The sequence below is a fragment of the Pagrus pagrus genome (assembly GCF_965226575.1).
Source record: "Pagrus pagrus genome assembly, chromosome: 12".
Classification (NCBI taxonomy): Eukaryota; Metazoa; Chordata; class Actinopteri; order Spariformes; family Sparidae; genus Pagrus; species Pagrus pagrus.
The window spans coordinates 22,297,450-22,325,219 of NC_140196.1; the positions used below are offsets into that span (position 1 = coordinate 22,297,450).

The following is a 27,770-nucleotide window of genomic DNA, read 5'->3' on the forward strand; positions in this document are numbered from 1 at the left end:
GAGTCAGATCAGGCATCCTGCGAGGCCGCATCATGTTGATAACTGGGGGCCTCGCAAACACACTACATCAAGACAAGTGAAGATGGCGGATGTGTTGAGTGTTCTCCGTCAGTATAACATCCAGAAAAAAGAAATCGTCGCTAAAGGAGATGAAGTTATATTTGGAGAGTTCTCCTGGCCGAAAAATGTCAAGACCAACTACATAATCTGGGGGTATGTCAGCGGTAACATGTCTGTAAATCGCTTCAGTAGTAGGCCCGCACCTAAAGCTCAGCGGTGCCTTGTGCTGCTGGAAACGGAGGAAGGCTCGCTATAGCTGCTAAGATGCTAACCTAACTCCTCTCCCGGTTGTTTTACCCTAAACTTTAAGCACTCTGAATTTACTTTAGCGTGATACTTGAGTTTTGTGCTGTAGTCCATGAAGCCTCTTTGCTAGTTTTAGGCTTTCTCTTTTTTAAAAACTTTAAAGGTATCTATAGTCGGTGTAGCTACAGCTAAACTTGCAGTAGTAATTCGCTGCTAACTCATCAGCGACGTTAGCTAGCATTGAGTTGTGTTCCCATGGAGTCCAGTGGAAATACTAGACACTTGAGTTTCTACTGTCATGACTTAAAGCAGCTTTGTTTACAATGCAACAAGCAAACTTTGCTCATGTAAAGCAGAAAATAAAGTTGCACACGGATTAGCAGATTAGCACACCGGGTAACTGTTGATAGTTCCGTGTTTATGTCATGTCAGAACTTGTGTTTCGTAATAATCAAGTAACTGTACTATATGAGTTGCATATTATACACTTATGTAACTCAGATTCACTTAAATATTCCGCTTGCAGCGGTCTGTGCAGGATAAATCGTATGTTATGGTTGTCAGATGATCTTGTTTTGGAGTGATGGTTATGTTTTTCTATGCTTGTGTTTCTTCCTTCAGTACTGGTAAAGAGGGCCAGCCCAAAGAGTACTATACTTTGGACTCAATCTTGTTCTTGCTCAACAATGTGCATCTCCCGCATCCATCGTATGTGCGAAGAGCTGCAGTAAGTGTCCTGGAATAACTATCAAGCTGCCTTATCCTGACAGTGCCTGTATTTCATTAAAGATGCACTATGTCGTTTTGGAGAAGAAATATAATCTCATTATTTTAATGTTTACAGTAGTAATGAGGTAATAACACAAAGGCAGATATATACATTTTTTCCATAAGTGAATAAACCAGCTGTTCTCAGAAGTAAATAAAGTCCCCAGAACACTGTTCGAAGCTAGAAAGGTGACAGGGTCCGCCAAATATAAACAAAGTACAACAGTGTGAAATTGTGTTGTCCTTTAAGGTCAGGTTGTTTATTCAGTCATGAAAAAAAGAGTTTGTTTATTTAGTTTGTTTAGGCATAACAAATCAGTCAAAGAAGATCTTTCTCTTCCGAAGTGTCTTCCCCAAAACTACATAGTGCACCTTTAATTAGTAAAATATTACTTGAGGAGAGTCCCCCTGTTTCAGCCTCTCTTTTTTGTCTCACATGCAAAATACATCACTCATTTTGGGTAACATGATTTCATGTTGTTTATAGACAGAGAACATCCCTGTTGTCAGACGACCTGATCGAAAAGGCTTGCTGTCATATCTCAATGGCGAAAGTTGTAAGTAGCACTTGGGAGACCTGTGTCGATTGTCTATTGTGTGCAGAATGTTAGAGATTTGTTTGTGTGTACTCCCGCAATGTATTTAAACGATGTCCTGATGTCACACAGGCTCTGACTGACATTATACTGTATTGACAGGTTTCATTGATGGAACCATACGAGGAGTAGAGTAGATTTAGTTGTTCTCATTGGTTACTTATTAATGCAGTTTCTTATTTTGTCTTTTCACAGCTACATCAACAAGTATCGACAGAAGTGCACCTATAGAAATAGGTTTGCAAAGGCCAACGCAAGGTAAGTTCACACTATATTTGTTAAATGACGTTTGAATAGCTAGTTCTACCTGCGGTAAGAATTTATTGCCTCGTGAGCATGGATCAATCGTTTTTATTGAAAACTCTGGTTACAAGCTTAATTTGTAAATTGCCGCTGTCTACTGCTTCTTTTGAAGTGATATTATCTCAGTCAGGAAAGTTGTCTAAAAAAAACAGAAAAACAAATGGACTTGTGTGCAGTGAATAACACCACTGTTCTGCTTCTGTAGTCAAACGAGCAGCTGATGAGGTATCTTCTGAAGCCAAAAAACCAAGGATTGAGGTAAACTCACACAAAATATCCTGCCACCAGTTCTTTGGTATAAACACTATACTCACATGTTGGTCAGTGCTGTTATATCATTTACTTCCTTTTCTACATTGCCCAAGCAGGAACAGCTCTACTATAGTGAACTAATACATATGTGTGCAGGCAGCTGGTCCGGATAGCTGTTCATCCACACCCACAGTTCATATTTACAATATTAATGAGGTGATAATACAAACTCAGAAGTAGTTATTTGGTATTCCCATATAACCAAGCTGTCCTCAAGGAGAATAAGGTAACCAAAACATTAGTTTACTAGAGAAGTAGCTACTTAGAAGGATCCTGCAAATATAAACACAGTAAAACAAACAATATGAAATTGACAGTTTGGTAATTCAGTTTTTTCAGTCTATCAGTGAAGATTTTTCTCTTCTCTTAATATTATTCCCCATGACTACATAGTGTGCCTTTAATTTAATAAACACGGCTTCAAGAGTTAAACATCCTTTCAATCTGGTTCTACTTCAAAACCACAAAGGCTCCACAGAAATTGCTAAGTGAAACCTTTGATTGTCTATTTGAAATTGGTGTGTAGATATTAAGCTAGAATTAGGGACATTACAATTAATTGTAATGATTTTTGCATTACAGTTTTCATTTTCACTGAAAAAACTATGATGATGTGACATTTGTTGCAGTCTGTATGGAACAAAACATGTTCTCTTACATCTGATGAATTAATCCAGGTTGTTAAAAAAACAAAAACAACAACTTTTAACTGACCGACTCACTCTTGCAACGTTAAAGGAACAGTTAAATAGTTCAATGTGGGGTTCCTTATGGTGCAACGTATCACATTTACCCTGTAAAGTTCAAAGAAAAGAATATAAGAAGTCATAAATTGATTGTTTTCATTTCAAGAGCAAGTGACAAAAATCTCAGTAATCATACGAAATACCACTAACTAATTGACGGTGTAGATGACAGAGTACTAAACTTCTAGGAGTGCACTGACCTGGTAAATCAAATCATAGGTGCAAATACTACATCCTGTTTTATTCTGTAGTTTGCTAATAGTTTGTACATGTCTTCATTTTAAGGATGAGGAGCGTGTGCGTCTGGATAAGGAGCGTCTGGCTGCCCGTCTGGAGGGCCACAAAGAGGGCATCGTGCAGACTGACCAGATCAGGTATAATGGACTTGCCTGCTGCAACAATTAGTCGATTAATCGATAGAAAAAAAATTAATTGCCATCTGTTTTGTTATTTCAATCATTTTTCACATTCACAAATGTAAAACAATTGATACATTGTAAATGTAAGGATTTCCTGCTTCTGTTGGTCTTGATGATGAATGAAGAGTGTTTGGATTTCGGACTGTCAGTTGGACAAAAGCAATTTGAAGATGTCACTTTGGGCTCTGGGAAATTGTGATATAGTCTGAACAATTAATTGTTTCATTAAGTAAAAAAAAAAAAAAAGACATTAATTGATAAAGAAAGTAATGGTTCGCTGCAGCCCGTTACAGAAGCATCAGTATTACTCAATATTAATCTGACACTCATGGACCTGCTCCTCAAAGCAGTGAGCTGTTAAAATGATCAAATGTTGTATCCTCCCTCTTCAGATCGCTGTCTGAGGCCATGTCAGTGGAGAAGATTGCAGCCATCAAAGCCAAGATTATGGCCAAGAAACGTTCCACCATCAAAACAGATCTGGATGACGACATAACCCTGAAGCAGAGAAGCTTCGTGGACGCTGAGGTGGATGTCACCAGAGATATTGTCAGCAGAGAGAGGGTCTGGAGGACCAGGACAACCATTCTCCAGAGCACTGGAAAGGTCAGAGTCCGCTTGAAACCCAAGATATCCAATCCCAGTGATGTGTCTTTTCAAACAATGTGCTTTCTGTCTTCACAGCAATCAATTGTGTTTTCCAAAATGTTGGACTGTTCCTTCTAGGGGCCTTATGGTAAACGGAAGTCACGATTTGTTTCATACCACAGTACAGGGGGACTGATTTTGAAGGATGCAGGGGGAGTCTTCCAGCTCCAGCGTTTTGTGTTTTTTGCTAGCTATACTAGGACTGACTTTTGTTTTATTCCCAGACAGAAGTCGCGCGTGTGAATTTTGTTCAGCATTACTTGCATCAATCTAAATATTGCGTAGTTTGAGCGCAGTGTTGTGCGCCAGGCCGCGAACCAGCCTAATCATACACACCTGTGTCAGATGAGCATAAGAATGTCAGGATTGTCTTGTATTGTCATACACACATTGGCTCAATATGGATTTTGATTTCAAGTCAAGTGGGGATTTTCCAGTGGATGTATTGGCCATGCCGAGTCAAACCGTGCCGCGTGCTGAGTTGAGACGAGCCGCCCCTCACACGGACCTTTTCCAGAGCTGCGCCAAAGCGTGCTCGCCTGGTCTCCAAGCGGGCAGCATGACATTCGCAATTGTGGCCAATCCGTGAAGACTCCCCTTCTTCCTTTTTAAACAAGCCTTTGTTGTGATACTCGACTCATGTCTGTGCGGGAGAACTGAGAGAAAGGGTTTTTTAAAAGCGTGTGTGTTCAGCTCACAGTAACTTTGTAGCTTCTAACTGGATCTCTGTCGTCTTTCTCCTCTGTTCTTGTTTGTACTATCAGACATCTGCTGTCTTTGACTGTTTTATCGTGTTCAGTTTTCAGCTGTTTTGGCAGTGGCTGTTAGACAAGTTGGGAATGAGACTCAAAAATCAACTCCTCTTACAAGAAGGATGGAAGGCTTCTTTACTGTACAAACCTGAGTTGGACAACAGCTGTCCTATTTTAACAAATCTGCTGAAGTCTCAGGGACAAAACCGTGGGTGTGGGGAAAACTTCCACCTGGCTCAACTGTAGAAATACCCACAGTGTGTAACAAGGTGAAAATCTTAACCACTAGATGGCAGCAATAGTGTGGTTTTCATTCACTGGTATACATTCTCAAAATAAGAGTTTTTACTGGGGTATCTGAAGGACTTTGACATGCCCTAGTCAATGTTGTTATAGGGTTGATCAACTGTATGCTTAGATAAATTACTTTGGCAGAATTTAATTCACTTCCAAAAGTTGATTTCCATACAAAGGTAGTTACAGTTTTGGCCTTTTCTCACAACCAAAAAGTGTTAACTGACAACTGAGCAAGGGGCCACTTTTATTTTCATTCTCACAAACATTCCAGCTTTGTTGTCTTCTGTCCCCCTGCTGTGGTGTATTTGGTTGTCACGAGGCAAACTTATGACAAATCGGTACACAACAGTTTTCAGGAGATGCTGTAGTTGGAGACAGATCCCATACAAATAAGGCTGTTGGTAAAGACGAACACTACAGCATCATATCATGCTAAAACTTCAGTGTGCCTGCAGATGGCAGTATTCAGCACACTATCCAGCACATCTTTTGATGTGATTTTAAACAATTCTGATGAGGGACAGTTTTGTACGATATATCTTTGTACGTGTAGACCATTAGCTGAGAGCCTGAAACCTTAATGTGTTTTACTTATCGTCATTTTACGCATGAACTCATTATATAGTTATCTGTGTTGATCCACTGCAGAACTTCTCCAAGAACATCTTTGCCATCCTTCAATCAGTGAAAGCCAGAGAAGAGGGGCGAGCACCAGAGCAAAGACCAGCACAGAACACTACTCAGGCGGTAAGAATGACATTCTTTGTGCATTATTAGTTTATTCAAATTTTCAAGGAAGTTTACATTTGGCCAGACGAGTCAAAATAAAAAGTGTGTCTGTTTGTGTGTGTATAGTTGCTACTTTTTCTTTCACATTACTTTGCTCCAATAAATAAAGTCTGGAATTAATTGGGAGATGTATGTAGAAAGGGTCAGCAGTTATTAAACTCATTCGAGCCGCGGCAAGTACAGAAATGAATTCTCGGGCTGACTGCACTGTGCTCTGACAAGTGTGTAAAGTAAGCAACCGTTTGTTTCATTTGGTTCCAGGACCCGTCCCTAAGGAACAAGCAGCCTGTCCCAACTGCCTACAACAGATACGATCAGGAGCGATTCAAAGGAAAAGAGGGTGAGTTTTACCTGTGATTCTGTAGCTATTTTTGATCTTTGATCTAACAATTACAAAGAGGTGTGTGTTTGTGTGTGACTGTGTGGTATTGTACATTTGCACCTTTTTCCTTAAGTGAGGATGATAAGAAATTAAAGGTGCCAACTTTTTGAATAACATTTTGTCATTATCTTTTATTGCATTTATGCTTTTGAGAAAGTTTTTTTCTGCCAGTGATCTGCAACACATTGTTTGTTGTTTTCTTAGAAACGGAGGGTTTCAAGATCGATACCATGGGCACCTACCACGGCATGACCCTCAAGTCTGTGACGGTAAGATCAAAGTTCTCGTGTTTGCTGATAGTGTTGAAAGATGACAGGAGCTACACTGCAGGTCGATTTTAGCCTGAGCACATCTGGAAAGACCCATTTATAATTCATATAATTCATGGTATCTGCAGTAGCTAACCAAACCCTCACTGTGACGTATTTTTATGATGTCATATGTGGTTTTGAGGCAGTAAAAACAAAAGTGTGTAACATATGATGTTGTTGATTACTGCCATCTAAAGGCTCAGTTCTCATTCACTTAATCTCTGTTTCTCAGGTAGTTAAATTAGGTCAGTTAAGTAATAATCTCAAAGATTTTCATGTAAATAAATGTGTTAAATCACTATCTATCGCCGAATGAGGTAACACAATGATGATTGAGTCTATGGCCCACTGATGAAAGCCCTTGCATTTGCTGCTATACCAAAGTGTAGATGTACACTGGGTGTTGGTGGCGACTTTCCCAGAAAACATTACAAGCGGCTCAGTTAGTGACACGTTCAATGAATAAGCATGTGCTAGGGTTGGGCCGATGAACGACGCCACCGTCCCATCAGTGTTGCTGTAGGGCAAGAGTTGTTGTTGTTTGTGATATGTGGGGAGAGGAAATGAAAAGAAGTGTGTTGCTTCTCAGTGCACTAACATTACGTCTCCATGTCCCGTTTATTATTTTCTTATTAAACCAGCTCAGTTAGGCGAAGCCAAGACAATTAGTGGCAGCAGTGTTTCGTTCTCATACACACTTTTCTTTGCTTAGCTTCCTTGGCTAGTAGGCCGGCGTTGTTTTATGCATATGAGGCTGAACAAAGCTAAGTTACGGGCATGTGGTGCAGAGACAAGGACACTTTAAAACCTGGCACAGAGATGTTTGTTGGTGGAAGAGAGGACTTTCCTCTGCAGGGTGAGTCAGTTGGAGATTCATGTCGGAGCAACAATGGGAAACAGTGGCGGCTACAGTAGTGAGCTAATACGCAACTGCTGCCTTAGGACAACACTGAGGGGAAACACTGCCTCAAATTCATAAACGACTATGTCATCGTCCATCACGATGTCATTTGCCAAATCGGCAGATATTGCCCAACCCTATGTACATAACATTACTTTTATAGCAACATTTTTTTATTCAGTAAATAATAAGTGTTATAATTGCTGTCTCAGAATCATTCCCTTTTTGCCTTCATGTGGTGTTGTTATGGAGCCGTGGCAAAGCTGCCAACTGACTGACGTCAGAAGTGGAAGCAGAGAGGTCCAAAAATACACCTGCAATTGCTGTTTCCAGAAATCTTCGAGATTTCCACTTTAAAATGAATTACAGTTTTCAAATGTCAGAAATAAAATACACAATTTATTCCAGTTTAGTTTAACATCTCACAGAGAATCAGCAGAAACCACCACCAAAACCACCACCATTAAGAAATTTAAGAGGTGCATCATCTAAAATCATGTTGCATCATATTACTTAGCTGTTTGCCAGTTGGTCTCTATAACAGCTGGAAAGGGAATTAACAAAGACAGTACAGTACTAAGGTAATAAGGGGAACATTTGCACTTCATTAAGTCTTAAGATGTTTGTTTTTTCTCAAATGTTATTTCCAGAAATAGACTTTTTGGACTTTTGATGTGCAAAAGTGGCTGGTCCCACATTTGTTGTCGGTCTGCAACAATCACTAGTAGATGACTTCATGTGGAAACAAGCTTCTTTTGAAATGACTTTATTGACTGTTTGATACATGTGTGGAAATGTTTTATTGGCACTGTACCCTGTTCACTTTGCATACACAGTATAAAACAAATACAGTAGATCTTAATATTATTACAAAAATGTAGCTTTTGCACCACAGTGAAACGCAGCTTATTTTTTTGTAAATATAACTGTATACTTCAACTCTCCAGTGGTTTGACTCAGACATACAACATTTTGGATCTCTTTTGTACAAAATTGGCAATCATTTCAGAGCACTTAATCAGTTTTTACACAATGGTTCCAACATTCAAAACATATGCTCTTCTACACACAAACCTCTTTATTATTCTTCCACCGCTTTTGTTTGCAACTTAACCCTTTCCTAATTTATCATCATAGAAACATCATTCAAACATGAAAATATTCAGCTCAATTAGGAATGGTGTGCTATTGCTTTTCTCAATCATACTGTTTATGCTCTCAGAAATATTTAACGTTTTCTGAGAAATTTCCCTCATTTTAAAATCATTGAAGGAATGTTCAGAAATCACACACTTTTACACTTTTCCCAAGCTTCAAACTATCAGCTAGAGACACCATTTAAACTTTATAGATGCTCCACATCTTTCATGCATTGAGGTTCTTATTCAACTTTCAAATCACATTTAAACTTTTCAAAATATTCTTATTTGAAAGAATAAAATTGAAACTTTGTTACAAAAGAAGTCAATCAGAAAACCCATCAGACCCACTCATCTTCAACCTCTTTCCTCTTTGTTATACATTCATGTGGAAACACCACTCAAACGTTCACAACAGTATTGGGGACTTTCTTGCATTAAGTCATGTCATTCATACTGGCAAATTAATCATAACAACAGCTTCTGTGGCGGGTTCCACTTAAGTATGTCTCTTCAGATCACATTTTGCCTTGATCTCACACACACACACACACACACACACACACACACACACACACACACACATACAGACTCCCAGGGTAAAAACAATACCAGCCATGCAGTCTCGACTGGTAATAATGTTCCATCCTCACAACTGTTCAGTCCAGTTTTTCATATTGACTCCTTCCCACTTGTCCAACCATTAATACTCCTTCAGCTGATTCTTCATACAAATTAAAGCCAGCAACGCAGATTAGCTCCCAGCCATTTTTCAAGTATGTAAACAAGATTACTGAACAATATTTCTAACAACTTTAGTAAAAATGGATGTAGAATAGTACAAGGGGAATTTGTTTGTCTTAGGGGGAGGCTGGCTAGATGGAGCACATATTTGCACAGTGGAACTGGCTGGTTTGTGTCCTGGCCCTTTTCTAAATCTATACAATTTAAAAGCCACAACCAAGATGAGTAACTAGTTGAAATTTCTATATTAGCACGATATTATAACATTAAATGGAAAAGTAAAATGTTAATTTAATAGTATAATGTTATTATAATATTAATATGTTAATTATATAATGTTAGTATATTCACTTTAATTTCAGTAAATAGCAAACCATACTACTTGCAGTTCAGTTTGACAATACAGCAGTTTAAGAAATGCACAACCAGTATTTAACATTTTTCTAGGTTTTATTTTTTTTTGTTTTTTAAGGAAAGTGGTCTACGATGACGGTTGGTTTTATGCAAAGTACTAAATTGTCAATAATCATGACCATTCATAAAAATGAGTTCAATATTCAGAAAGTTTTAAATGTCCTACCCCATCTAGGCTGTGATTGGTAAGTTTATGAAGAGTGACATTGACAAAAACATTTACTTTATAAAAAGTTGAACATGTTTCAGCAAAAGGTACCCAATATGGCTAAATAACCAGCTAGCTAAACCCAAATAAAAACTGAGTTAAACTTGTTATTCAGTATGAAAACGGATGTATTACTAACATGAACTTTGAAGAAGTCCAGGGTCTTTTTTGTTGGAGGAAAATGTTATGTTCTGTTAATTTTGCTCATGATTCCTTAACCACCACTGTGACTTTTTGGTTAGCCCCATTAACCCTCAAATCACAGCACTTTGTGTGCTTTCTGGGAATTGGGCGTACAATAAAGGAAGTGTAGGGGCCCCACAACACATTTCTTACAAGATGTGTGCAGTAAATTAAATAAGATTCATGACAGGCAATCCAAGAAAAGTAAAAACAAAAAATTATTAAAAAAATAATAAAACTAACACAGCCAGTGTGTTAAAGCAAAATTGTAATGTCATCCAAATATAAACACAGCCAGTGTTTTAAAGCATAATTGTAATAGTCCAAAGTCCAAATATAAACACTACATTATTAAACACTCTGCAACAGCATATTTTATACCCTGGTATGCTAAGCCCATTTTTTTAGCGCTAAGATTTGGGTATGCTATAGAAAATTTGGCACTAAAATATGTGTGGTCCATGTATAGCACATGTTAACTGTTTGATTTTAACACTAGAATGGCAGCAGGGGAAGTTAAAAAGCAACTTTTTTTTAAAAAAAGCATTTTTTTAAGAAACGCATTTTAGCTCCTATTCCTATTTGGGCAATGCAGTTTAGCTCCCACCTTACACTATGTTTTGTATTCTTCTTCCTTTTCCAACTATTCATACTCTTTTCAACTTGTATCCATTCATTCTCACTTTTGCTAGAAACTCCATGCAAAACGTATAATGCTTCACATTATTCTTACACGATTTCATTCCGCTGTTTTCCAACTCTTCATACTCCTTAAGTTGCTTCTGCATACAAATAAAGCCAGCTATTCAGTTTGCCTTCAGCTTTTCAACAAACCTTAAAATATTCCACATCTTTCACATATCATTGATATTATTCAACTTTTTAAAGCCAGTAATGCAGATTAGTTTTAGCTTTTTAACAGCCAGCATTCACACCACAATTTCTTCAGAAATTGCCTTTTCTAGTTTCTTTTGGGTTCCCATTTGGATAAAGTGTGTATTAATCCCTTGCTGTCAACTTAAGAATACAGTATGCTGGGATATAAACCATTTGTATTTAACAAGGCAAGTTTAACCGTAATGAGTTCAGTTATCGAGCTGGCTTCTCTTTGTTCATTCTGGCTGACTGTGTCCTGCCTGCTCTCACCCTCGGTGTGTTGATGCAGGCATTGCGTTTGTTGCTCTGCAGGTGATGCCAGTATTTAAGTATTTCATTCGGATGAAAACCATGTGATGTTATCAGATGGCTGTACTTGCAGCTGGAATAAGAAACCCGCCAGTGGTTGAACAGGAACGCATTGGATGGAGGAGTGGGCTCAATCCGGAGCTTGGCCAGGCATATGCCTACATACACATCCTCCAGATGGAGGTGGCGGATACTTAGTGATGCTCGATAGATTTTTCTCGCCAAGTCTCCAGAGAAGACATAACCAGTCCCTGAGCAGAAGGTCGGATACTTTTCACTCGGGTACAGCTCAGGGGGCATGTACCACTTGCTGTTTTTATTTCGGTTTGGTGCAAAGCCTCTCATGTTATTTCCTGTGAAGTAGTTCTTCTTAGACTTAATTTCAGGCCTAAGCAGCTTGTAAATGAGGTACTCTGTGTTGACGAACATGTCACTGTCCGTCTTCATGACATAGCTGGCTTGTGGGCAGTGAATTGCCACCCAGTTCATTCCCATCAATGTCTTAATGGTCAGGTTTTTGTATGAATCCATAAAGTCCTGCTGAATGATATCGTGATATCTCCGGCTCTCTGCTTCTAGCATCCTCTGCTGTAAAATGCCCAGCTCGCCCTCGTTTTTTCCCAGCAGAAACAGCCGGATGAATCCCAGAGCTGGTGCAACGCTCTCGTTCCCCCATGTCTGCCGTATTGCATTCCTTGCCTCCACCTGCCGAGCCTCGGTGGCTATCAGCAACACCAGAAATGGAACAGGGCTGCTCTCTGCACATTTGTCAGGCTCATTGATGATATAAGTGAAAGGCCCTTGGGTTAGAGTGCTGGTAAGTTCTCCCTCTATGCTCGCTGCCAAAGTATCCTCTGAACTTTGGTCTAACGGGGAAACGGAGACTCCTTCCTTCTCGGGGGAGCTGATGTTGGCATCAGCCTTAAAGGTTGGTTGAGGAATAATGACAAACCTCCATGCTGAGTGTTGGCCGCTTATGTTCCACTTAGCTTTGGTGGTATGAAGTTCACCACCTCCATATACCACAGGATGGCCTCTCCACCGTGGTATATCTGTGAACCTAGGCAGCCACACCTGGTGAACAAGAAAGACAAGTACACCCAACAGTGAGAGGAGATAGAAAAGTTTAGCTGTGTGTGTACAGCAATGACGTCGTCTCCACTGCATATTTACAGCAGGACTTGTACACCCAGACAGCTGTCACACTTTTAAGGGCAGACCTCAGCAGCTTCTGACAAGGCCTTGTGAAGTGTGTGATGGGCTGCCTGAAAGACTTGTGAAAACCCCCAGTGCTGAGATCTCATTCTCGTATATCCAGATCGCTTTGGTTGTGTTCTGACAAGCCAGCTGTGAGGTGTGGGTCCACTCTAATGATTGCCTAGGAGACAGAGAAGAGGATATATTGAAGTGATAAGATACGTACAGCATGTCATATGCTCTTTCATTTCATTGTTTTGGTTTTACAGCCAGCAACTTTATTACTATAGTTCACTTTCGCAGCTCTCACCAGGCAGCTGTTACCAGTAAAATCACCATTGCATGCTGCAAACCAAGCTAGCGACTAGCTGGCGAGCACTAGTGGAGCATGCAGCAGCCAGATATTCTCCTCGGGAGTTGGGGAGATCGAAAACGGAGCTAAAAGAAAAGTGAGCATGAGACTTGCATCTATCAGGTGGCCACAAACATGACTCCAAATGAATAATAATGTTGGTCCATAACTACTGGATATGTAAATGAGCAGCTGACTCTGCATCCCATAACAATATTCACCCTTGACCCTGTGTTTTCATATGAACTTTAATTCATTTATTGAAATGATTTGATTAAGTATACATTTTATACTTATGGATGACGCTTGAATACTGACATGAATCCAATTTACTTCCTGCTCTGAGTCAGTAGTAGTGTTTGCATAGCACTTATGTAGGACAATTTATACTCCATACATGCTGATGAAGGTTCTCAGTCATCCAGGTCATGGTTGGATGAGAGGTGAAATGTCTTCAAGAAACTGAAACATGTCCAGGTGCCTACGATACGACACTTAGAATATACTCCGTACACTGTTACATTAGTAGAAATTATTTTCGCATCTTCATAGTTACTGGTTGTTAACCTAACTTCGTTTAAGGCTGCATAATGTTGCTTTTTTGGTTAAAGGAACCATCTTATGTTGCTTTCAGTAAAGGGATGAACAGAATATGTTCTGCTTTCTGGCTCTTGAACAGTATCCAGAAGAGGAATGCTTACTGAAAGAACAGCCTATGCTCGCAGGCTGCTAGCACCCTGAAGTGGAGTGTGTTCTCTCAGTTTTTTACTGAATTACACACTACCCTCTTAAAGGACCCCAACAAGACAAAGAGCGGTTTGTGAGAGCTCACAGAAGCACTGAAAAGACTGTTGGCACTTCTGCATGCATCAATAGAAACGAAAACTACCGTTGCCCTTAAATAGGCACACCCTTCACATCCTGTGGTTGTCATATAAACTGCTGATTGATTTTAATGCAGGAATTATTTCTTTAGTGAAGCAATGTGCTGATTTGTGTTGCTTGCATTATAAGCCTTCGCAACATAAACTCACCTGTTTAAATGTAGGTAATCATCTCGCTCTGGCATCCATCCCTCCTAAATATGATGAATTACAATCGTCACACACTAATGCTCCGACTGCGCTGTTAGCCAGATCACAATACAGCTTATGCCTGACGACTCAGGTTCTCCTTTATTTCCTCTACAGTACTCGACCAATCATTTTCTTCTTTTATCCCAACCCACGTGTGGGTGTTGACGGGGGAAATTTAGTCCTCTTCCAGGCACTGATAGCCCTCTACCACATGCATACACAAGTGTGTGTATGAGTGCGTGCATTGGCAGAACATGTGTCAGATCTCCAGCGTTGCAGTCTCTCCATCTGCCTTGGCGCATTGTCCCCAGAGGCTTGATGCTAACGGTGCTGCGTTGCTGCTGCCTTTTGCCAAAGGCGGTCAGGAGTCGGTAGTTGTCAGTTAGCTGCAGCCCAGGGTCCTTTCTTTGTCCTCGCTTGTCGTATTGTGTATATCACAGCAGCGGGGGATGGATGGGGAACATCTCTGGATGATGCATAAGCTTTGCATCTCTATGTTTGCCAACGTTTTTTTTCCATTTCCGTGCTGATCCTTATTTCTTCTTCCTCTTTCATTCACATGCTCTCATGTTAACTTCCTCCCTCCCTGCATGGGGGGGGGTTGTTTCCACTCACCTCTTCTCGCCCTCCTAAATCAGCAGCTCCTTGTGCTCCGCTCTGTGCTGTCGTTTTGATATCTGCGAGAGGGCTAGAAGCAGCAGGGGAGGAGGGAGATGAACAGGAGGTAGCGCTGTGAGTTGTGTGTCAGCTCCAGGCTTGGTGGCATTACGCTCTCCCACCACGTCACGCCGTCTCTGCTGCTGTTGCTGCCTGCTCTGTTCAAGGGGAGGGGGGCTGGGCTGCTGACCTATTTGTATTCACGCCCACTCTCCAGAAAGAGGAATAAAGCATTATCTCGCTTTGGCATGCTGTGAAATAAGAGGAGAGGGGAGGGAACCCTTCATGTCGGCATTTCCACAAATCTTAAAGATTTGCAGAATGCCAAATTGAACTGATGGTCAGGTTACATCTTCTTTATCAGTGCAGTGATGGACAGTGCAACCCAAAAACCCTGTCTGGTCACAGTCTTTAAATGCGTCTCCTGTCGGTCTCTTGTACTGGGTGATGATGAGAACACAGATAATTAAAACAATGTTTCCGCTGTGCTCATTCAGCTGTGGTGGTCTATAACACCCAAATTTTTCAGGCATTCTCATTTGAATTTTGCCACGTTAAGACTAGGTGTGATATTTTATTTCATGCTGCATGAAAGATCAGAACACAAAATGATACAATACTGTATATATGCGTAAGTTTAATCTCTTTATAAGCTGTTGGTTGGACGAATTAAACATTTAAAATGTACAGAATTGAAAGGTTCAGCACATTCTGGTTGCTGGATGTTTTTCTTGGTTTTCTCCCAGTCATTTGAATAATTGCCTCTTTCTACTGCAGAGCCCGTTCAGTTTTATGCAAGAGCCACTTTTCCAGTGGTGAAATACTTCCATTTATTTTACCAGCACAGTTTATACAATACATTGATGTGATGAGTCCATGATGTTGGACCATAAAAGCAAGCACAGCTGTCTAGGACAAACTACTTTACATGTTTAGTATCATATGTTATTACTGCAAATAATGTTTCAGTTCAGTTAGCAGGGCTGCCTTGTAGTACAGAAGTACTGGATTTACAGGATTTTGCATCAATGTAGTGGCTATCGTCCGCCTGGAAAGTCCCTGATTGGTGCTTCCATTTATCTTGCATTCCCTTGAATACTGTTTTGTAAATCTGTAATGTGGAGTAGAGCATCTCTTGGATCTGTCGGTGCAAAGCGTGCTGTCAAAGGGAGAAAATGTACAAGTGTCCAACCTGCGGCTGAGCTGCAGACGAGCAGTTTATCTGTAATTGACAGTGATCCTGCAGTGCTGCTGACAGACCCTGCCCTGCAGCGAGTGGGATGGCAGGAGAGAAAATGAATTTGGTAATCATGGAGAGACCTTGGGACCCACTAATAGTTAAGACCGGCTTTTTTCTAATGCATTTATATTATCGTAAATGTGCAGTGCGACGGTGTGCAAATGGTATTCTCTAAACCTCAGCTTTGGCACAGAGCTCTTTATTTCTCAGTGCTCAGTAGTTTGACATCAGAATTGCTTTGATTGGCAGGGATGAACTGTCCTGGCATCAGTGGACAGCACAGGGAAGTCGAAATGAATCTTATGAAATATTCACATGCTGTTCATTATTTTTACTGTGGATTCGTGGCTTGAATAATGTATTTCAAAGACCTCTTTTGCATGATAACAGAGCAGAGGCTTCACACAGATCTCTTACCCCTTTATTCCATCGGGCATATCTTTGTTACCTGGAGTGTGCAACGCTGATTTGTTCTGCTCTGCTCTGCATGCAACTTTCCATCCCACTGAGAGCATTTCAGAAGAAGGGCATCATGCCTGCCTGATGTTGTTGAATTGCTCAGGTTGTGTTTATTTCGTTATTTTTCCTTGATTTTGTGCCTCCAGTGTGGTTGAGTAGGCTCCATAGCTAAATTGTTTCATCATTTGTCTGTTTTAAGTGTGTTAATTGTTAAGATTTTCTACTTTGTGGTGCTGTAGATCACGAGTCGGCACAGGGTGTTTTCTATTTTGAAAATCGACTGGATGCACTATGGCAATAAGCTGTGCGACTTCCTGTCTGGCTCGATCAAATAGACTTTGCGCATTTTCTCCCCATACCCCTATGAGATAGTGAAACATGACATAATCTTGTCTATTACAAGACATACTGAATTTTGCATAAATACCCAATGACAAACTGACAGGGTATAGACCATACTGTCCTGTAGTTTACATGTGATGGGCCTGAAATTCAAGCACATGGACATTAAACTATAAATTAAAGAAATATACACTTTGAAAATGACAACTGAAACTGTTAAGTTCTGTTTTGATTTTCACCACTGGTGCTTGTGGTCTTTCAAGAGAAGTGGTGATAGAAAGAGAGGGAGGGAGTAAAATGGGCGAGTTTTGAAACCGCTAGTCGAATAGTCGATTAATCAATTGACAGAAAATGCATCACCACGAATCTGGTAAGCGATTTAATTACTAGAAAATCACTAGTTAGTTAAAAAGTTATTGTTGAAGCAAAATGCCAACCATTAGTTCTAACTTCATAAATTAGAGGACTTGCTGCTTTGCTCTATTTTTGTATTCTTGTAAACGGTGTATCTTTTGGGTCTTGGACTGGACTGCATGAGCAAGTTTTAGGCTTCACACTGCTCAGGTATGATATTTTCATAGTTTTCACACTTGTAATTTCATAGACTATAGAGAGGAAAAATGGACAGATTCACATAAATCATATATTGTGTGTTTAGTTCAAGGCTATAAAGCTTGCATTGTGTGTTTAATTAATAATGGAGATAGGTCATGTCTTATACTAACACTGATTTTGTTTCTACACATCACATGAACTTCATTCTGTGGCAAAGTTACAATAGTATGACTTTAAATTTCATTTGCATAAAGAGAGCAGTAACTGCTTCTTTTTTTTTCTTTTTTTGTGGCAAGCCAGTTAAATATTTTGTAATATTTGCTTTGGGTTCGGTCGGCTTTGGGTCCGGTCGGCCTTTATATAAATCTATCAGTAATAGTTCTACTATTATTCATTTAAGACATAACTGTGTTGAGTTTGTTGTCACTTGTGAATTCAGGGATGGTATGGACTGTCAGGTAACAGCACTCTGACAGTATTGGCACTGATCGGCCTCAGCCATAGGCCAGCCAGGTCTGCATGTTTCTGTAGCTCCTCTGTCAGCTTGAGCTCCAGCCTGCGGGAATGTCACTGGATGATGGATTACTGCAAGTCTGTGACCCCTAGTGTAGCCCCCATCTCTCCAACCACCACATGCACGCACTTGCGCACACACTTACGTCTCTACAGGGAATCAATAGTGACCTGGAGGGAGTGGAGAATGAGCCACTATCAGCAAAGGACCATGTTCTCCCAGGAGAATTCTATTAATGTGGAAACAGGGTCACAGCTTTTAAATTGAACTTATCCCATTTTCCCATAACTCAGCTTTTTTTAATGTACATTTTCTTCTCAGACTGGCTGTTTCATTACTTAAGTAATTTGTAGCGCTCAAAGTCTAAGTGAGTGTCATTGAGCGGTCAGAATAATTCAGTTAAGCCTTTGGATTTTCATGCACGTTGGTTCTTGTGTGTTCCAGGAAGGGGCATCTGCTCGGAAGGCCCAGACCCCGGCGCTGCAGCCTGTCCCTCGTCCAGGTTAGTGTCCATGCACATTCATGCATATGTCTGCCTACAAAGGTGCAATATGTAAGAATTGGCCACCTGTGAAATTCCTCCTCAAAACAAATAGCGGGCAGCATATCACCGGAATAACTGCTAAATGCTGCTAACAGCAGCTGCCTTAGCTAGTTGGCTCAGTTAGCTGTGCAGCTAGTGGTTCGAACTAGGAGCTTGAGGACCAGGGTAGTATTGGTGTTTACACCGGTAGCTCAGGAGCTTTGGGCCAAGTGGGGCGGGGGCGAGCTAGTTAGCATGCTAACTTCAGTAGATATTTCTGCAACACAGTAGGCCTACACAAAATGTCAAAACTGGTACTTATTTACATTCTGTTGCTAATTTTAATTGATTTTTGAACAAGTCAAAATTCTTACATATTGCCCCTTTTACTGAGTGCTTGCTTTGGATTGTACCTTTTCAAATTCCTTAAAAAAGAGACATCTGTAAAATGACTGACAAGACACCTCGACCTGCAAACATGGCCAATTATGACTATTACTATTATTGTGAAATTTTTATGCACGGAGGTTTAACAAAACTTGACGAGCAATTTTCTGTTTTTTTAACATGATTGAATCCCATTTTTTGGACTTAATGTGAATGACAGTTGAACAAGAATAATTAAAGATCCGCACCAGCCAGCAGTAGTCATGCCAGACTTTCATCACTAAGCATATTCAGAAATATAGAAGTACAGGTTGTACCATACAGCTACTGACTGCTTTGACTAAAGCTACCTGGCAGGTGGGACAGACTGGATAAAAAGTACAATTGGTACACTGTTCAGTCGACTCCGGTGGGTTCACCTTTCGTAACTAGAGATCATACCTCGTTAGCAAACACAAACAGAGCGCAGATCCGTCTGCACTCTTTTCTTTTTTAGCCTGTGCCTTTGCAGAAGAGTCTATAAAATTCACAACATCAGTGGTTCTCAAACCTTCCCTACAAGGGCCCCTGAACTGACACAAGTTAGACCACGGAGCCCGGGTTGATAAGAGTTTGTCCCAGGGTCCCCCATCTGTGAGAAACCCATGATATATAGTCCTGCATTCATCATAATCTTACTTATGGGTGGACTTTTTCGTGGAAATTAATATTCCCCCACTTTGAGAACCACAGGACAGTCAGAGCAAATTGTGTAAGTATTTACTGGGGCTGTGCAAGTAATCAGATTATTGAAATCCCAACATGATCATGTGCAATCTCTAAATTGCAAGAAGCTTTGTAAAAACAGAATTTATCATGCATCTCTGCAGCACTACAGTTTCTTTTCTTTTTTTTCTTGCAATAATGAACACTGTGATGCAAAAATGTTCATTCCCACTAATTGTGAATCGCACCGCAGTCGCAATATCTGTCTGAATAATCGCAATATGATCTTCTGTTTTTTTTACCAACATCCCTACATAGTGCATCCCTACTATTCATGTTGCAGTCTACTGGAATTTTGCTACTTTGACTAAAAGAAAGCATTTTGAGTAATAATTTGACTCTGCACTGCACTGCATGGAAACAGACTGAGTAATCAACTGACACAAAGACAGGTGTCTTTTAATGTGCTAACTGTCATGTATCATCTTATCTATGAGGCAAAAAATGTTAAATGTAAAATCTCTGTCCTCCCAAGAAATTGTTTTCAGTTTTAATAAATATCTAAAAAAACTCTGTCACAGCAGCTCCCTTCCTGTCATAATCCTCTGTAACCTCGACCGCTGCTAGTGATTTTCATCAAGTGTCACCAAGTCACGTCAGTCCTGGCTGTGGGCGGTTTCCCTCCCCACACCGCCTGTCAGTAAATGTTGGACAGCTGTCTGCACATGTCAGTCATTTAGCTCTCCCACCCACAGCTTTAAAGGATTATCTTATCTCTTTAACAGGGACAGTGAGAGGAGAAAACACTGCATTATCCAACCAACAAATCAGTCACACTCCACAGAGACTAGCAGCTGCTACATTTGACCATTTGTAGCTCGAGGGGGCTTCCTCTGTTCACTTTATTAGCTACTATCTGTAAAAATGTCCATGTGGAATGAGACAAGGTGTGGTAGTCTTCATTAAAGGTACATGACAGTGATATTCATTGACTGTGATCAGGTTTTATACTCTTTAAAACGCTTTTTAACTTTTGCTCAGCCACAGAACAGTTACACTTCACTCGGCCTTGAGCAAAACATTTCGCAGTCACATTTTCTGTAATATTGGCTTTTGCCACACATGACCATCCCGTAGAAAATATGCACATGATCTCCGGAGGAAGTTGCCTCTGTGAAAGGGACTTTTGTTTGGTGAGAAGAATCATATGTCTGTTTCCCTTCTTAGCAAATATGGACCCACGACTCTCCTGCAGCTTTCAAGTGAGAGCATGTCAGAGCAGCATCAGTCAAATTTGCCCACGATACAGATTAGATCAGAGGAACTCAGCTTGATACATGTCGGCCTAAAGAAAGGAATGCACAGTCCTTGCAGCCTAGAGATCGTTCATGTCTTTGAATATTTGAGGTTTTGAAGTGAGCCATCTGCAGTGAATAATTTCTCAGGAATCGTTCAGCTAAAGCATTTAATTTTGTACTAGTTAGTGTGATTTAGTAGTTAGTGCAGAATATTTATTGGTCACATACAATCAAACTCAGTGCCAAAGAAGTGGGGTTTGTTCTCATTTAACCCGTCCCAGAGCAGTGTCATAAAAAGTACCCAAAAGTCACACTGAGGTAAAACTCTTGTTAAACTATTAAGAGCGAAAGTTCCCCATATGACTAGTACTTGAGTAAAGGGGGAAATTCCAGTATTTTTATATGCAATATGTTTTCATAATCTGGTGAGTAAATGATTCAAACTCACCAAACTTTTCAGAATCCGTCCAGTAGATCACCTCAGCTGGCAGCCGCAACATGGCTGCAATGGCTGCAACGGAGTCCTTAGAGGCAACTCCGAACTTCAAAGTTGGGTTCACTTGACGTGCTTGTTTGTGCCACAAACAGGCTGAGTGTCTGACAACATTACAGAAATGATTCCAACAGAGAAGGACCTTTTTGTTAAATGATAAGATCATCGTTGTAACCTTTTGTAAGTCTCGCTCAAGGACAAGTCCCACTCTGAAATTTTGCAAGGATAGTTGTGACTGTTGTTGCTCATCTAGAGTGTCAAAATCTGTTAAATCTTCAGCCATGACCTTGGAAAATAATTCTTGCTGGCAGCTCCTAGAGGTAAACACCAAACTCTTCTCTCCACCTCATGTGTCCACCGTCTTCTTCCTGAAACAACTCACCTCTCACGAGATCAATAATGTAATCTGCCAAGTAACTAGTAACTAAAGTTCTCAAATAAATGTAGTGTAGTGAAAGTATACAGTTGCAAAAAATGGAAGTACTCAAGAAAAGTACAATACCCTAATGTACTTGGTTACATTCCATCACTGTCCCTGAGGAACAGCGTGCAGTCATTGTACAGCGGCGTGGATAGGCTCCAGCTCTATGCCAGTGTCTTGTATCATTATATTATCCGCTCTCTGTGAAATGTAATGCTGCCTGTATATGTTGTATTTATACACACATTTTCACATTTTTCTCGTCTTTTTTTCCTTTAGTTTCTCAGGCCAGACCCCCACCTAATCAAAAGAAAGGTACGTCACTTTCACTTCGTCAAATGCTAAGTTTTTAGTATTCATGTAAAATACCGTGTGCTGTTAAGTACGTCGTATCGTCACCATTCTGTCATTTGACTTCCTTTACACTACCTGTTTTTAAGAGCCTTTCCTATGACTTTGTCGACAGGGTCCCGGACACCCATTGTCATCATTCCCGCTGCCACCACCTCACTCATCACAATGCTCAATGCGAAGGAGCTTCTGCAGGATCTAAAGTAAGTGGACAACCGGCCTCCGCACTTGTCGCCAGTGCGGAGGCTTAAAAAGGTTTTTTTATTATGTAACAGTTACCTTTGACATGCAAACTCTAATCAGTTCACGTTGTAACAGATGAATAACCCAGACACATAATGCCTCCAACAATGGTTGTCACCGGCGCAGAGGCATCATAGGAGCATTATGTTTTCAGGTTGTCCGTCCGTTCTTCCATCTGATTCTTGTGAACACGATATCTCAAGAACGCAAGAGGGAATTTCTTCAAATTTGGTACAAATGTTCGCTATGACTCAAGCAGGAACTGACTCGAATTTGGTGGTCAGAGATCAAGGTCGCTGTGTTTGGTGAGGTCTTGGCTTTAGCTCAAGAATTCCTACAATAATTTGGAAAAAATCCAACATACCAGTGTCCAATAGGATAAAATAATGAAGTTATGACACTTGATATCCAAAAGGTCAGATTTTGAATGCACTGTGACATCATAATGTTATGCAAAAAACAGTTTTCTGGCCATTATTCAACACTGTAACTCGGGAACAGAGGGGGAGATTGTCACTATGTCTCAGATTTGGTTGGCACTAATTGCAGCTGCCCACCTTTCAAACTGTGGTGGTTGAAGACGTGTGTGAAGCGTCCACATTTTACAAGTTATAGCCTCTGTGCAGCAGCATCCATACTTGAAGAACAAGCCGAGTGGTTTCGCTGCTCTTGAGCTTCAGGTGATTGTTGGTGCATCTTGTGATGAAGCTCTCTGTACTCCTCTGAAATTGTCTCTAAGTGATGACAGCATGTTTCTCATTGAAAATGATTCAGTGAAATCGTACACGTTAATATGGTGATTACTTCCATATCAACAAGATCTACACCTAATACCTTTTTTATTAAATTCATTCAAAGTCTTCCCGACATATATTATATTAGTCAGGACAGACATGGGCGTAAGCTGTAACAACCCCAGGGCAGTAATTCTACATATCTTTGTGATTATCTGCTCACTGTTACACTTCCATGAACCTTATCTTGGTTCCAGCTCAAACTATAACTTTTCCTCAGCAAAACATGTTGAAAATGTGTATTCATTACAACACACTCAAGCAGCAATCAGAGGTTTGTGTGATGCTGCATGAATTTACATACATTTAATCATAGCTGGTTGTATTCTTTCCCAGTTATTAAATTAAATTAATCAAAGTACGCATGAGCACGTCATGTACTCGACGCACGCTGTGCCTTGATACACCCAGTGGCACAGTTTCCCTTTTCCCTGTAATTACAGCAATTAAGTAATGTGCTAACAGGATGGTGACAGTTGGACAGTTCATGATTATATAACAACTGCATGAGAAGATGCTGGTGATCACACAGCAGCCCAGATGGAAATGATGAATGCGCTTTTATAATTTTTTTAATAGTCAACTGTGATGTAGCAAGAGATGATGAAGGATGAACGTCCAGTTTTGAATGCAACAGCGAAATAATCAGGGCTGGAAAACATCTACTTGTTAATTAAACCCATTATCTATACTTGAAATTAATTATGCAACTAAATATAGCAGCTATGACGAGGTTGAAGCCTAGAGGAGAGGAGAGGAAATGTTCTGTAGTAATGTTTGCTTGTGTGGCAACAAATCCATTATAAGTAGAAAAATCACGTTTCTTTTCTCTTTGGAATGTGGAGGTAATACATAATGTCGGCTCAAGGTAACATATCACTCATGTTAGATGGACAAGAGACCAGTGGACATGAATACGTCTGTGCATATGATACGCTTGACCTGTTTCCAAATAGGATCAGCATCTGCGGAAACTGTTGATGTTTAACCATCACAATGCAACAACTCCATCTGTCTGTTTACTGTATGCCTGCATGTTAGACGAAACAACCTCGTCTTCAGTATTAGAAACGTGGTTTCATATGTTAATCCTCGATAATGTTACATAAATACAGTATATGATTTGAATAAGAAACCAGCAAAATTGAAGTTGCGGAGGAAGAAAATGTAATTTTTTAAGCCTTTAAAATGTGGCTGGGACAAGTATAACGGAGGTTTGGGGTTCTCCCTTTAAAGTTTTTTAATGGAGTAGATGTTATTCCATGTAGTTATTAACAATTGTGCTCTTGTATTTCTGGTTTTGGAAAGGGCACAAAGGAATTCAGCATCTAAACTCATTACAGACCTATTATCTGTCTTTGTACACCTCCATGTACACTTCATCGTGTTGAAAAATCCAAAGCCGGACAAAACTCTTTGCCTACATTCTAAGATATGATTTGACAATCGCTCTCCAGGCGAGGGGTTTATTGATTGACTAATTAAAAGTCATGTTTGAACTCGAGTAAGAACATGTGTAACAGTGACCAAATGAAGCAACAGTATAAACTTTGTACCATACCAGGTTTGTCACGTCAGAAGAGAAGAAGAAGCAGGGACTCCAGCGCGACAATGAGGTTCTGCTTCAGAGGCGCAAAGATCAGATCCAGCCTGGTGGCACAACACTGAGCGTCACTGTGCCGTACCGCATCATTGATCAGCCGCTCAAACTGGCTCCGCAGGACTGGTGAGCATTTATTTAATGTCTGTTTAACGGCTTATTAACATTCTTCCCCCAAACAGAAGAAGTATGTGGAAAAACCAGCACGGCTCTGAGGATTACATAGCATGAGAATATCTCTAATTAAGTAGCTTCTTCTACTGTGAGCCTTTCTGATGGAATACTCTGCTCATTTCTGTATAATATAATCACATACATCCTAGTTTTGTCTTTTGAAACAGTATGCAAAGGATTTGACCTTCAATTGAATCTTTTTCAGCTTAAAATTCAGTCTGTTTGCAGATGTACAGGTACATTTGTACAGCATTAGTCACTGCATTAAACGACCACTTGTAAGTCCACTCGTCAGGGGGCTCAGCTGTTGACACCAGCGTCTCTGAGACTGAGTCATTAGTATTTGAGGAATATGACTCAGGGTTGCAGCCTGTGTTACATGCGCAGCTTTTGTACTTCACAAATCTGGCCTCTGTGTTTTTTTTTAAGAGTTGAGGTTTCTTCTCAGTTTCTTTTCTTTTTTTTCCCCCTCTCAGTTGTATTTTCATGTTATGTTTTCAGCACCAGTGTAGGAGCAGGATTTTACATCCTGGTGGAGTGCCTGTCAACCCTCAATACACTAACCCTACAGTATAAAGTGCACCAATCTACATGCTAACATCAACACAGCTGCTTGACAAACACGTCTCAAACACAACAAGAACAACCAATCTTTCTGCCTGCAGGGATCGAGTGGTGGCTGTGTTTGTGCAGGGTCCTGCCTGGCAGTTCAAAGGCTGGCCGTGGCTGCTGCCTGATGGATCTCCTGTCGACATTTTCGCCAAAAGTGAGTGATACAGACTGTGACATTCTTTAGATATTCAGAATCAGAATCAGAATTCCTTTATTTGTCCTGCAAATGGGGAAATTTCTTAGTCACAGCAGCCAAAGGACAGTGTCACACTAAACAATAATAAAAAGTTAAAAATAAACAATATAATAAGAAGATAAGAAATAGAAATAACTCTATTGAACTCTATGAAGTTAGTATTTACAGTATGACATAGTATTTGTAATATGAACAGTGTAAGTATGAACAGTTTGCTATTTTTATTTACAAACCCCCCCCCACACACACACACACACACACACAAGATCTGATCTAAGGAAGGGTTAGGGCTGGATGTGGGCGAGAGTTTACCGTCATTTTCGTGGTCTATAAAAATGCAGCACAGTGACGATACAGCCATTTCCTAAACGTAGCCTATGTAAGGTGGATTGATGCACATGCAACATGCAGTGAACTCGTTCATATGAGTCAGCCGTCATTCTGTTTGTCTGTTATATGCCAACAGTAGTTGTCGGATGTATTTTATGATCAAACTGCACATAAGTGTCACTGTACACAGCAGTGATAGCAGTCACCTTAAACCTCTCCAGGGATCTGTCGGAGCCTGATGTCTAGTTCTTTTATTCAGTGGGACTCTTGGAAACTTCCTCTAAAACGCTTGAATGATTTTTGCGATACAGTTGAATCACAGGGAATGTAATAATTTGTATTATTACTTTTTATTATTAATCATTATTGCTTTGCATGATGATTTAAGTGCTGGTGCTCCTAAATCTCCAGTAAGGAGCACCAGTGCTACTAGTGGAAGAAGTTAGTCTGGAGCCGTGAGAGCAAACAGCTAATTGAGTAATCAGTTTCTGTGTGAATTTTAATTAAAGGTGCCACAGCAGTGATGGCGCCTTGTTTCCTTCCACCCTCAACTCTGTGCATGTTTCCCCTCCAGTTCGAGCCTTTCATCTGAAGTATGATGAGGCAAAGACAGACCCCAACGTGCAGAAGTGGGACGTGACCGTCCTGGAGCTGAGCCGCCACAGGCGCCATCTGGACCGGCCCGTCTTCCTGCGCTTTTGGGAAACCCTCGACAGGTCAGTCTTTATTCTCGTGCAGGTCCATGTACACCCATCTGTTTTTGTGGACTGCAGTTGTACAGAATAATGTTTCAATTTGCATAAAACTCACCTTTCCTTCCTTTTCTTGTTTAACAGATACATGGTGAAACACAAATCTCACCTCAGGTTCTGAGCCCAGATCACAGCGTCCATCTCCAACCTTCCAACTCTCCCCGGTCCACCTCTTGCAGAGGTGGCCCCTCTAATCCAAGCTGCCATCCCATCTTCCATCATTATCCCCATGTTAACACGAGGAGGACAGATTATCCAGTGGACTTCCTCCAACACTTCCTCTGTGGATATGTTGCTCTGGACACCGGAGAGAAGATTTAGGGGATTTTTGTGTTTTTGTTGTATTTGTTTTCTAATGTTTTCATGTAGTTCAACAAGATACCAAAATATGTTTTATATAAAAAGGCAACATACTGTGGAGACAAATACATAATGGGGTCAGAGGGAGAGAAGTTTGCAATTTTGTTGTCAGTGAATTCAACTCAGCAATGTTTAGACTGAGAGAAATGTGAACGTGACTCTCAGTACAAACCAAACAGCCACTTCACTTGAGGAAAGAGACTTCCTTTACACTTCTCTTTTTTATTTTGGGTGTTTGTGGTCTGAATGTACATATATGATAAAAAAAAAACTGTCAGAGCCAAAGCTCTTGGAGCAGAGAGGAGGGCGCAGGTAAGTGATTTGTTAATACTTCGGAAGACGACTCTGTTCTGGTTCAGTTAAATGATCTCAGTCAGTTCCTAGTTCAGTTTTTGAAAGAACAGCACATATTTGGTCATGCAATGGCCTTGTTAAAGTCTTTTTTTCTTCTTCTTCTTCTTTGTTGGTCTTGTGCTAGAGGAGAGAAGTAATGGAAAGTATTGCTTTATGTCATTACATGAAAATAGACAATAAAGCCTCAAAGAAACACATATCTGTCTACTGCCTGTTGTACATGGTTGAAGTTCACTTAATCTTTGTCTCAGTTTCATAAAGGTTTTATTTGATCTTTAAGGTCCAGTGTAAAGGATTTTCAAAAATGATATTGGCAGAAATGGCAGAAAATATTCATAATTATGTTTTCAGCTACCTGAAACTATTGATCATTAGCTTAGAA

At 40.3% G+C, this 27,770-nt stretch overlaps 2 protein-coding genes across 2 annotated transcripts; one reads left to right on the forward strand and one right to left on the reverse strand.

Annotated features, from left to right (window-relative positions):
* The first annotated feature begins 49 nt into the window (after positions 1-49).
* On the forward strand, positions 50-27,585 carry cdc73 (cell division cycle 73, Paf1/RNA polymerase II complex component, homolog). Its single transcript, XM_084369728.1, has 17 exons — positions 50-213; positions 928-1,033; positions 1,562-1,631; positions 1,866-1,928; positions 2,179-2,231; positions 3,317-3,405; positions 3,843-4,056; positions 5,796-5,894; positions 6,198-6,276; positions 6,523-6,587; positions 18,240-18,297; positions 21,902-21,937; positions 22,089-22,176; positions 24,575-24,736; positions 25,450-25,550; positions 26,497-26,638; positions 26,759-27,585. The coding sequence occupies exons 1-17, from the start codon at positions 83-85 to the stop codon at positions 26,793-26,795; spliced, it is 1,593 nt and encodes a 530-aa protein (XP_084225854.1). The 5' UTR covers positions 50-82; the 3' UTR covers positions 26,796-27,585.
* Positions 7,939-14,757, reverse strand: LOC311266980 (beta-1,3-galactosyltransferase 2-like). Its single transcript, XM_084369731.1, has 3 exons — positions 13,987-14,757; positions 12,624-12,781; positions 7,939-12,477 (listed from the first exon to the last, which is right to left on the reverse strand). The coding sequence occupies exons 2-3, from the start codon at positions 12,705-12,707 to the stop codon at positions 11,308-11,310; spliced, it is 1,254 nt and encodes a 417-aa protein (XP_084225857.1). The 5' UTR covers positions 12,708-12,781; positions 13,987-14,757; the 3' UTR covers positions 7,939-11,307.
* Positions 27,586-27,770: the final 185 nt, after the last annotated feature.